General features: G+C 46.3%; 1 protein-coding gene across 1 annotated transcript in view; it reads left to right on the top strand.

Moving 5' to 3' along the window:
• SYN2 (synapsin II) overlaps positions 1-12,419 on the top strand; it is a 182,008-nt gene that overhangs the window by 152,788 nt on the left and 16,801 nt on the right. Inside the window, exons 6-10 of the mRNA XM_057554990.1 lie at positions 272-334; positions 761-903; positions 6,265-6,339; positions 6,769-6,871; positions 8,041-8,190. Of these exons, the coding sequence (XP_057410973.1) occupies positions 272-334; positions 761-903; positions 6,265-6,339; positions 6,769-6,871; positions 8,041-8,190 (534 nt within the window). The remainder of the gene's footprint in view (positions 1-271; positions 335-760; positions 904-6,264; positions 6,340-6,768; positions 6,872-8,040; positions 8,191-12,419) is intronic.

The raw sequence follows: 12,419 nt of genomic DNA, 5'->3' as shown, positions 1-12,419 counted from the left end.
GGAAAGCTGGACACATGAAGGATGAAGCAATAAGTTTTAAAGATGTAGAGAGTACCAAGTTGGAGAGCAGGGTCCTTATAGTTCTGCTACTAATATGCTGTGACCTTAAGCAAGTCACTGTCACCCTATGGGCCTCGGTTTTTTAATTTGTGAGGCAAGTAGGTTGCACTAGTTCTTTAAAGACCCCTTCCAAGGGTGTTCCCAGGAAAAATATTTGTAAGATTCCACACGTACACTCTGACCAATTCATTCCTTTCTCCTCTGCTTTCAGCTGACTCTGCCCACGTTCCCTGTGGTGGTAAAGATCGGCCATGCTCACTCGGGCATGGGCAAGGTAAGGCTGGGGCTGCTGTGCTCTGGGGTTGAGGCCAAAAAGGGCACTTTTCAGAGAGCCTGGTTGTGGACTATTCTTCTGCCTCTGTTGCTGATGACTTCTTTTCAAGGAGAAGACCATTTGGCCCCTCTGAAGCCATGAGTGTTACCCAAACGGTCCTCTTGCAGCAAGCAGAGTGCAGGCCACCTGACTGGTCCCTGTGTTCTTTGCAGCAAATGTGGCTCCTGAGCCCTGGGAAGGGAAGCTCAAGAGTAGGGACTTCCTAGGGAGATGTGGCACTCAGGTCTGCATCTGGATGGAAACATCTTGATGGGTTTGGGGGCTCAGGGCTCTTGTGACTCTCAGTGTGTGTGTGTGTGTGTGTGTGTGTGTGTGTGTGTGTGTGTATGTGTCCCTTTATCCCTCTCTGCCTTCCTCCAACATTAGGTCAAAGTGGAAAACCACTACGATTTCCAGGACATTGCTAGCGTGGTGGCCCTCACCCAGACCTACGCCACAGCAGAGCCTTTCATTGACGCCAAGTATGACATCCGGGTCCAGAAGATAGGCAACAACTACAAGGCTTACATGTGAGTGGGGGTGGGGTCCCCAAAGATGCTCTTCGCTGTCTCCTCAGCTCTGGGGAGTCTCTCGGCCTCCAGGTAGTAGCCACCTCTCAGTTTAGCCTCCTCTGGCCCACAAGGCAGAGAACAGAGAGAGGGCGCCATTCAAGTCAAGGGAGTCTTAGCCTGGCTTCCTTTCAAGGCAGAGAAAGGGTTCCTGAACTAAGAAGAGAAATGAAATGAGTATTTATTTTCATTTTAGCCTCTAAGTGGAATCTGACATTCTCCTCAGTTATGAGCAGACTGGAGTATCAGCAGCAGCATGTGTGATTTGTCACTAATGGTCATCACAGAGGTTTTTGTTTCACATACACTTGTGACAGATCTCTCTAAATACCAGTTACTTTTATCACTATTTAAGAATCATGGTAGTTAGACTTGCCACTGCATTCACACCTGTGAATACATTTGTTATTTACGAAGAAACATATTTTTTACTAATCTGAGATTTGTTTATTATTTTTGATAACTCTTCTGGTAAATTCTTTTAAATAAGTGAGTTCCTTTGTTGTCCTGTGTAGTTTATTTTACATTCACACGTCTTATATATTTTACACATTGAAAGGAATCCATAGGCTTCACTAGGCAGCCAGAGCACAGAAAAAGTTAAAAACTCCTGACGTAGCGATATAGCCCTGCAAACACTACAGAACATTAAAAGCCTAGTGGTTATGAGAATAGATGATTCCTCCATGTAACTGTGTCCATTTGCCAGAATGGAAAGGTAAAGGTTTCCTCCAATACAATTTAGAAAAAGAAAAGATTTCAAGACTACCTGATCTTCCATAAAATACATAAGAATAAAAATGGCTTACAAGTCCAATTTTGGAAATATTAACTTCACACTGTAAAAAATGTTAAGGTAGTGTTCTTCTTTACAAAGAGAGAACATTACAATATATGAATTTGATCTGTGCCACTCAGGACTTGAGCAGACGTCAGGGTTGAGCAGCTTCCCTCTCTCACCATCTATTTTCATTTTTCTTCCCTCATCTTTCCTTTTAGTGTGTATACTCCCCACCCCTGGAGTTAGTTAGGAGTCCCTTCCCTGCACTCCCTTCTTGTAACCCTTCGCACACTTCTAGTTGAGCGCTTTTCACACGTTGGGTATTTGTACCACGCTCCTCTGAGCTCTCTGGGCGGAACCGGAGTCATCTCTGTGGCCCTGCTTCCTTGTACAGTAGCAGGCGTGTAGTAGGCCCCCAATAAGTATGCAGGGAAGAGCCCTTGTGAAGAACTGAAGCACAGAATCTTTTTTACCTTTATTCACCCGATTCCTACCTTTTTAAGTTTATAATTTTTTTTTTGTAAATCTTTATTGGAGTATAATTGCTTCACAATACTGTGTTAGTTTCTGTTGCACAACAAAGCGAATCAGTCATATGCATACACTTCCCCATATCCTCCTCCTCTTGAGCCTCCCTCCCACCCTCCCTATCCCACCCCTCTAGGTCATCGCAAAGCACTGAGCTGATCTCCCTGTGCTATGCTGCTGCTTCCCACCAGCCAACTATTTTACATTCGGTAGGGTATATGTCTTGCTTCGCCCTCCCACCCCATGTCCTCAAGTCCATTCTCTATGTCTACCTCTTTATTCCTGCCCTGCAACTAGGTTCATCAGTACCATTTTTTTTTTTTTAGATTCCATATATATGCGTTAGCATACAGTTATAATTTTTTATTTAAAGCCTTTCTGCTTCAGAAAGGAATTTAGGGTTGCTTTAAAATTATGCACAATGTAAGACAGGATAATTTAAAAGACCATTATAAAAACTAGCTAAAAGAAGCAGAAAAATTGATGACTTCGGCACCTAGGAAAGCAGGTATCCTATCTTTTAATTTTAAAATCCCCTAAATAAATTCAAAACAGTTATGACAGTGGAGCAAGAATGTCTTCATCCTTAAAAAGAGACACCACATTTTTAAAGGTTGGGGTTTCTGAAAACAATTTAAATGAAGCATAAGATAAGAGAGTCAGGGACTTCCCTGGCAGTCCAGTGGTTAAGACTCCGTGCTTCCACTGCACGGGGCACAGGCTCGATCCTTGGTGAGGGAACTAAGATCCTGCATGCCGCAAGGCGCAGCCAAAAAACATAGGGGACTTCCCTGGTGGTCCAGTGGTTAAGAATCTGCCTTCCAATGCAGGGGGGGACACGGGTTTGATCCCTGGTCAGGGAACTAAGATCCCACATGCCGCGGGGCACAACTACTGAGCCCACACGCCACAGCAGGAGAGAAGCCCACGTGCTGCAAAGAAAGATGCCGCATGCTGCAGCAAAGATCCCTCGTGCCTGACGCACTAAGACCTGACGCAGCCAAATAAATAAATAAATATTTTTAATGTAAATAAATAAATAAATAAATTTAAATGGCCAGAATCAACATTTAAAAAAAAAAGAATCCCCAACCATTGATGAGGGGTGGGTGACTGGAGCAGCTTTAGAAAACATTTACTTACCTTTTTTTTTTTTTAACATCTTTATTGAAGTATAATTGCTTTACAATGGTGTGCTAGTTTCTGCTTTATAACAAAGTGAATCAGCTATACATATACATATATCCCCATATCTCTTCCCTCTTGCGTCTCCCTCCCCCCCCCCTCCCTATCCCACCTCTCTTGGTGGTCACAAAGCACTGAGCTGATCTCCCTGTGCTATGCGGCTGCTTCCTACTAGCTATCTATTTTACATTTGGTAGTATATATAAGTCCATGCCACTCTCTCACTTCGTCCCAGCTTACCCTTCCCCCTCCCCGTGTCCTCAAGTCCTTCTCTATGTCTGCATCTTTATTCCTGTCCTGCCCCTAGGTTCTTCAGAACCTTTTTTTTTTTTTAGATTCCATATATATGTTAGCATACAGTATTTGTTTTTCTCTTTCTGACTTACTTCACTCTGTATGACAGACTCTAGGTCCATCCACCGAGGCTACAAATAACTCAATTTCATTTCTTTTTATGACTGAGTAATATTCCATTGTATATATGTGCCACATCTTCTTTATCCATTCATCTGTCGATGGACATTTAGGTTGCTTTCATGACCTGGCTATTGTAAATAGTACTGCCATGAACATTGTGGTACATGACTCTTTGAATGATGGTTTTCTCAGGGTATATGCCCAGGAGTGGGATTGCTGGGTCGTCTGGTAGTTCTATTTTTAGTTTTTTAAAGAACCTCCATACTGTTCTCCATAGTGGCTGTATCAATTTACATTCCCACCAACAGTGCAAGAGGGTTCTCTTTTCTCCACACCCTCTCCAGCATTTATTGTTGGTGGATTTTTTGATGATGACCATTTACTTACTTTTTTATTTGCCAGGGACCGTCAGTTATTTGAGGGAATGTTTAGGCCCTCTCAGCTCCTCTTCCCCAAACTTTTGGCCATTCTCTTGCTCTCAGAAGAAGGAATTGACTTGGCACTAGTCAAGATAAGGTTTGAGATTCTTCCCTTTTCCCCCAGCCCTCACCCTAGAGACCTAGAGACCTAGAGACAGCCACGGTTGGTGGGAAGAATGCACTGCTCCTGCTCCGCTGTCAGTAGGCAATAATGTGGGTCCCTCTGTGGAGGTCGGATGACCTGTGAGCCTCCCTAAACGGCTTCTCAGTTTCCCCTCTGCTCCCACATGCTCCAGGTAGCCTGCACGGATCTGTGCCCTGCATCCCGTTGTTAGAGAAAGGTGTAAAGTATAAGGGACATTATTATTACTCAAAGTTTCTGAGACCCTATTATGTACCGTGGCCTTGTGCTGGGGACATGGAAGTGAGGGACTCTCTGCCCCTGTCCTTGAGGAGTCCAGCGTCACCACAGGAACACACCTGTGAACCACCAGTGTTAGGAAGACAGCATTATTTTTACTATGATCTGCCTTTGTGTTTCTATTCATATTTTGCAAGCCACTCAGCTGTCAGTTGTTTGTCTTTTCTGAACTAGGTAGTGGGGTGTAGGGAAAAGCGCAGCACAATGAAGGAACCAAGAGTCCTGAGTTTTTATCTTGTATCTACTTTGACTAGATATACAATCCTGGACAAGTCATCTAACCTTTCTGCGTCTTAATCTCCTTGTCTGTAAAATGGGGGCAAGAATCGCAGCCTACTCAAAACAGGGCGGTTGCAGTGAGGCTCTGGCGAGGGATTTGGGAAAGGAAGAACCTTGGAAGGTAGTCAGTACTATACAAATGTGAGGGGTTGTTTCTACCATATTGGTCGGCTCACTGGGCTAGCTCGGGCTCTGAAGTACCAGCCGTGTGTCTCGGCTTCTCAGTGTCTGAAATCAGATCTCTGAGAGAATACTCCTGAGAACTGCTGAGCAGAGAAGCACATCATCCAGTCTTCAGTCATAGTGAGTGATAAAGACAGCAGGTGAAGGGCTCTGTCAGTAGTTGAGCAGGGCTTTTCTGTCCCCTAGGCCATCCCCTTCCTCTTGACTGTGTCTGAGCGAAGACTAATCATTTAAAAGCCATATTTTTGGTATTTTACAGTTTATTTAAAACTGTATCAGTTGGTCCTCATGACAACCCTCTGTTTACATAGGGATAAGGGAGGCTCAGAGAGGTGAAGTGATTCACCCAAGGTCATCCAGCCAGTCAAGAGCAAATCCAGAACCAGAAACCAGGTCACCTGCCTCCTATTTAGTCCAAGACTAGTTGACTCTAACACATGCTCTTGGAGGGAGGGCGCAGAGGGCACGGAAGAGAAGGGGTTGGGGACTTGATTCCATCAGCTCCATGTGATGGATGAGGCAGCCTAAGCCTGAAGAGGTTAACTGACTTGTCCAGAGTCATGTTGCTGATACTGTAGGCCCTCAAAATTAACTACTGAATGAATAAGTGAGCTAGTAAGGAAGCCACGGGGAGATATTCACAGGAACCCTGAGGGTATTTCCAGGATCAATAGAATTCAGTTTGTATATACCAACTCAGCCCAGATACCAAGTGGGTAGGCTGCTGGGAATACAAGACTAAATATATACCCTCAAGTGATTAATAGACTTGTGGACAGAAGACTAAGCTCAAATAACTAAAGTAAAAAGTAGACGCAGGATTTTAAGTGAGGTGCAGGCAAAGTCCTCTAGGTGTTCTAAAGAGAGCAAGCGCTCATCTGGTTGAAAGGATCAGTGAAGGCTCCGTGGAGCCAGAGCAGTCTGGGTGGGACTCGTGTAGAAAGGAGGAGAGCATTGCAGGCAGGGTTTGGCAGAGGAAGCCAGGCTCTAGGCTCAGCAGACAGGCCCCCGGCTATTTGCGGGAGAAGCAGGTGGGGAAAGTGGCGGTGAGCCCTCCTCTTGCTGGCCCGGCTCACTGTCTGTCCTGTCCTGGCGGGACCTTGTTGTAGGAGGACGTCGATCTCAGGGAACTGGAAGACAAACACTGGCTCTGCAATGCTGGAACAGATCGCCATGTCAGACAGGTAAGTAAGGGGAGGCGTCCATAGATGAGGAGGTGTAAGAAATGAGCCCTGCCCAAAGGGAGCCTCTGATCAGGCCGGACAGATGGAACACAAAGGCCCAAGCACCCAGTTAACAAGATCAGGCAGGAATGGGTTATGTGCTGAATTGTGGAGATAAAGACTGGACATTCCATAGAAGGTCCAGGAAAGGAGGAGTTACTGTGGGCTGGCATGGCCAAGGAAGGCCACCTGGAGTAGGTGAGACCTGCTCTGAGCTTGGGAAGGTAGGTAGGATCTGGAAAGCAAAGCAGGAGGGCCCTGTAGACAAGGCAGTGTATTTGATGGTGGTGGAGGGCGGGAAGGATGGGGCAGGGGCTGGGAGAGGTAGAGACAGCAAGGAGAGCATGGGACTAATGCCCCAGCCTCGGGACACCTTCCCCTCCCCTCCAGGTACAAGCTGTGGGTAGACACCTGCTCTGAGATGTTTGGTGGCCTGGACATCTGTGCTGTCAAAGCTGTACATGGCAAAGATGGGAAAGACTACATTTTTGAGGTGAGTCTGGCCCACACAGTATCTCAGTACGAGACAACCCCCCAGGCTGGAGGCCAGGCTCTTGGCTTGAGACCTACATGGGCAGCACGGACTGCATTTATGTTAGAGTCTCCTGAGCCCTGGGAAGGTTTCCAGATGACACAGCCAGGGGGTATGCATAGCAAAAACACACCTGCCAGTGGGAGATGTTATTTCTAACCAGCTAGGCTGACCCACACCATTGGTAAGAGATGCCAGACTTGGGTTCCTGGGTCCTAGCCTGCCACTCCTCTGGGAAGACTTTAGTGGTTTTGCTATTCTTGGTCTCAGGAAGCTGGTCTTGGGAATCATTTGGTCCAGTCTGCTCATTTTGCCAGTGAGGCAACTGAGGCCTAATGCCATGAACATGTGCCCAAGGCTACGCAGTGAATCGGTGTCTCGGCCTGGACTAGAACTCAGGTCTCCCGGGCGCAGGAGGTTCTCCGTAGCCCTTCTCGGAGCCTGGAGACACTTGACTCAGCCTGAGCCTCTGGCACAATTTTGCTGACACTTTTCCTGTATTAAAGGGAGAGTCAGTGGCCATATGGTCTTTCACACACATTCCCGTCCAGTCTTCCCAGGAGCAGAAGAGGCTCCTTGCCAAGAATTGGTGGTATTTGCAGAGGATTCATGTCAGGAGCCCAAAGTGGGCTTCGGCATCTACTCCATAGTCTGCTTGGCATGTAACTTCTGGATGGTCATACCTTCCGCCTCTCGGTGGGCCTCAGTTTTCTTATCCATGAATGAGAGAGTTGGACTACAGAGTCTATGATCCTGGGCAAGCAGACACTCCCTAAAGGAGGAAAATACTGCTCTGGACCTTGAGGTATGGGAAAAATTGGATTGGTGGTGAAAAGAGAAGGCATCCTCTCTCCTTGCTCTCTCTTTCTCCCCACCACCTTCAGCCACCAGACTGAAGTCTCACTGAGCCCTGGCATGGGTGAAGTCTGGGGGAGGCCCAAGGCAAAGGCTTGCAGGAGAAGGGGATAAAGGCCAATATATGCAAAGGAACATGCTCCCAGCCGAAGACAAAAGCACCAACTTCACCCCAACCTCTCTCTGCTGGCTTAAGTCCTGCTCATTCTGAAAGACTGTACCAGGCCTTGGACGTTTCCAGGCCCTTTCCTAATCTGGGCCACTTCCTCCACCAGGTCATGGACTGTAGTATGCCGCTGATGGGGGAACACCAAGTGGAGGACAGGCAGCTTATCACCGACCTGGCCATCAGCAAGATGAACCAGCTGCTGTCCAGGACCCCTATCCTGTCTCCTCAGAGACCCTTAACCACTCAGCAGCCACAGGTAAGCAGGGAAGAGACGGAGGAGAGCCAAGAACCATTGCCAAGCCCACTGCTCTAGACTGGTGGCTCTAGGATGGAGCAGAGGTCAGATACCTACAGGCCTGCATGGGCTCTATGTAGTCTTTTCCTTCTCCCTCTCTTTCCCTTCCCTCCCCTTTGGACACCTGATTATCTTCTACCACCCCTTATAGAAACCTTCTCATTAGCAAGCTGCAGGATCAGCTATAGAACTGTCCAGAGATGGAGTACTGGATCCCTTCCCTCTGAACTTGAAGACTCCAGGGAACCAGACCTGTTTCCCCTGGGACTTTTAAACTGGGAGGTATCTGAGGAAGGGCTGGATCAGATCTCTCATTAGCTGTTCACTGCCTGAGAGGTCTGCTGCATTTGTAGAGAAACAAGGGTGATTCTGAGAAATCTCCTAGTCTGGAGAGAGGGGAGAGTCAAGTCCCTCATTCTGAGCGGGAGTGACAAGGTAAAACTCATATTCGAGTTTTGCTTTCCTTCCTAAGGGAGACGAGGCAGCTTTCTCCAGTTGACTGTGGTGTGTGACTCCAGGCAGTCACATTCACAGTGACAGTATTCCAGCTGCAGGTCTAGTGGGAAATCCACACTGAGGTTTTTGTGAAACCTCAGGCCCTGTGGCACTATAGTGGACTAAAGACAGTCATCTAGGAGGTAGCTCATTTTTCAAAAATGTCGCCAAACTCTTCTCTCCACCGTATAATAGAGTAGTAAGAACTTGGGACAATGAATCCAAGAACTGAGTCCTAGACTAGCTCTTCCCCTAAACAGCTGTGTGACTCTGGGGGGAAGTTACTACCCTTTCCAGGGCTCAGGTTTTATCCCTTATAATGAAAATCTCTCAGCAATCTTGCTTTCGAGATCCTACTTCATTTAGGGAGGTGGAATAGGATAGTGATTCAGAATGTGGGCTTTGAAGCAGGAACTATCCAAATTTGAATCCTGGACCCTCCATTTACTGGCTTTGTGACCTTGAACGATGACCGTATCTGTGGCTCAGGAGAGATCTAAACAACAGCCCTTATTTTCTAGGGTTGTTACAAGGATCAGATGAAGTAAAGAACCTAACACATGGCATAGCACGTGGTAAATGCTCAGTAAAGGCTACCTGTGTTGTTACGTAAGCAGCCTCTGGGTGTGGGTTCCCTACAGCCTTAGGCTTTGAGATCATCACTCCCTTTTCTAAAGATCAGTGCTGGGATTATACTGCAATCAGAAGCCAAGTAATTGGATTCTTGAAATCTTTCAGTAAGAAAGAAGAAAAGGAGGGGGAGAGGGCAAAAAAAAAAAAAAAAACAAGATAAAATAGTCTGGATTATTTAGTATAGAAGCAAATTAGCCCACATTTATCTTCTCATCATTTGAACATCACAGAATCATAGCATAGAAACATAGAAACATCTGTGCTGTCTTTGGGTATCCAAGTTGGGAGTGGCCCCATGTGGCGGGATGTTACCATAGATTAGCTCTTGTGTTTGTTTCACACCTTCTATAGGTGGCTCACGCTCTGGGGGCCTCTGGCCAAGTGCAAGAATCTGTTCCTGTGCTTCAGGAATGTAGTCACTAGATAATTAGGTAGGGTAATTAGGAGAACACACCTTAGTTGCTTGTTAGAGATACAAGCCCATTATTTAAATATTGTACTTAACTAGAGGTGATAGATTTTCCCGGTTGTTAAAATAATATGAGGCCCGCAGTAGATTTTATGATTTTGTAAATCTGATGGAATCAAGGTGTTTGAGTCCTAGTCTTGCCTTTTAGTCCACACTGTCTCAGTGATGGGATTGGCAGATTGATGTTCATTCCTGCTCTAGAGGAAAAGTGACAAGAGCCCCCTTCCCCCCTTACCCACTGAGAAATACAGAGAATATCTGGTAGCTGCTTAAAGAATTTATGACAGAGTAAGAGAGCCTGATGCTGCCCAGGCAAGATAAACAAAAATGGGCTTCTCTGGGATTCTGTGAGGGTTGCTTAAGTACTTTTATAAATGTGTGCAACACTGTCTTGGCCTCCTAAAGGGAAATCATCCTGACTTGAATGAAGGCTACGCTGAAAGTCAGGAGACCTGAGTTCAGCCTGTCCTTGCCACTGACTCACCAGGTCACCTTGGTAGATTTCTTTCTATTTCTCTGCCCCAGCATCTTTGCGTGTATAATGAAGGGTTGAACAAAAAAAATCGCTAAGATCTCTTCTAACAATAAAATTTAGATAATATGAAAATGATAGAAGTTCAATAACAAAGAAAGAATTTACCAAAAAAAGTGTTTTCACCCAATGAAAGCATTGATTCTTCTTTCATATAACCCCCTTACTTTGTAAACATTAAATATTTCAACTCAAATATTTTAAAGAGAAATATGTCAGAGTCAAGGCAGGAAACCTGGTAGGGAATGAGCTTCCCTAAATATAGGCACACCTGCAAAACTTCCTTGTAGCAAAGCCAGTGTGGCTTCAGGGTAAGTTTTTCTCTGCTGAGCCTCACATTTGAAGTTACAACAGAAACTGTAAAACTGTGGAAAGCACACCACGCTGGGAGTCAAGACACTCAGGGGCTAGTCTCACTCTGCCGTGACATCACGTGACCGTGGGTAAGTCAGTTCCCATCTCTAGACGTGTTTCCTCAACTATAAAATGGAATTGGATTAGATGATCTTTAGATCCCTTTCAATTCTAAGGTCACATGAAACCTGGAGTCAGCCCAGCTGCAAAGTCTAAAGGCCCTTAAGTCCTCCACAAGACTACCCTCACTCCTGACAGCAGCAGGAAGTTCAGATAGTTCCCCAAACCACCCTCGGGTTCAATAATTCTCTGGAAGAACTCACAGAACTTCTTGAAAGCTATTATACTCACAGGTGTATTATGGGAAAGGATACAGGTCAAAAATAAGTGAAAGAAGGATGCAGGGCTTCCCTGGTGGCGCAGTGGTTGAGACTCTGCCTGCTAATGCAGGGGACACGGGTTTGAGCCCTGGTCTGGGAAGATCCCACATGCCACGGAGCAACTAGGCCCGTTGAGCCACAACTACTGAGCCTGCGCATCTGGAGCCTGTGCTCCGCAACAAGAGAGACCGCGATAGTGAGAGACCCGCGCACCGCGATGAAGAGTGGCCCCCGCTTGCCGCAACTAGAGAAAGCCCTAGCACAGAAACGAAGACCCAACACAGCCGAAAATAAAAATAAATAAATAAATTTAAAAAAAAAAAAAAAAAAAAAAGAAGAAGGATGCATAAGGCAGAGTCTGGGAGGGTTCCAAACACAAAGCTTCTTTTGTCCTTAGGATGCATTATCCTCTGGCATCCATATGTGATAAGGCACATGGAGTGTTGCCAACCAGGGAAGCTCACCTGAATTTCAGCGTTCAGAGTTTTTGTTGGGGTTTCATCTTGTAGGCTTGCTTGGTTGATTGATCACCTCCTTGAACTCAGTCTCCAACTTTCCCCTCCCTGGAGGTCAGTCTAATACCAAGGGGCCTGAGGGGCCCACCATGAGTCACCTCATTATCATGCACCATCAGGTGGGCTGAGGGGCCCCCACCTTGAATAACAGAGACACTCCTGTCACTCAGGAAATTCCAGGAGTTTAGAGGCTACTTTCCAAGGGGGGAGGGGGTTGTGAGTAAAGGCCAGATCTCTCTTTGGGCAAGGCCAAATTCTTTACTACATACATAATTAAATTAATTTAGCAAATGTCTCTCAAATACTTTCAAGCCTTATTTGTCTGTGTTTTCACTGACTAGCACAGGCCTACCCCAAAGTATGTGCTTAAAATTAGTTAATAAACTTAGGGCCACAGTGATAAATGCAGTGCCCTCATACCATCCTAGCTCACTGTGCCCTTGCCATGCTGGTAAGGCCTTTGCATTAGCTGTGTCCTCTCTCTGAAGTGCTCTTCCCGTATTTTTGCATGGCTGGCTCTTTCTTGATTGTATAACATATTTCCTAAGCCCTCCAATCCAGAGTTGCCACCTAGTCACTGGCTACCACCCCTCCCTTCTTTAATTTTCTGCACATCACTTGCTATCAGCCACAATCATTCTCATCTGTGTTTCTTTGTCTCTTCCACTAGAATGTCGGTGCCTCAAGAGTGGGGCTTGTTCACGGCTGTGTCCCTCAGGTCTGGCAGAGTAGCCAGCCCCTGGCAGCCACTGGATGTACCCTGGGTACACTAAGGAGGGGTGGGGGCATGGTCTGCCCAGGTACAGTCAATC

This window comes from Balaenoptera acutorostrata, chromosome 10 (assembly GCF_949987535.1).
Source record: "Balaenoptera acutorostrata chromosome 10, mBalAcu1.1, whole genome shotgun sequence".
NCBI lineage: Eukaryota > Metazoa > Chordata > Mammalia > Artiodactyla > Balaenopteridae > Balaenoptera > Balaenoptera acutorostrata.
The sequence above is the reverse complement of the archived record's forward strand: the minus strand, read 5'-3'. Positions and strand labels throughout refer to the sequence as shown.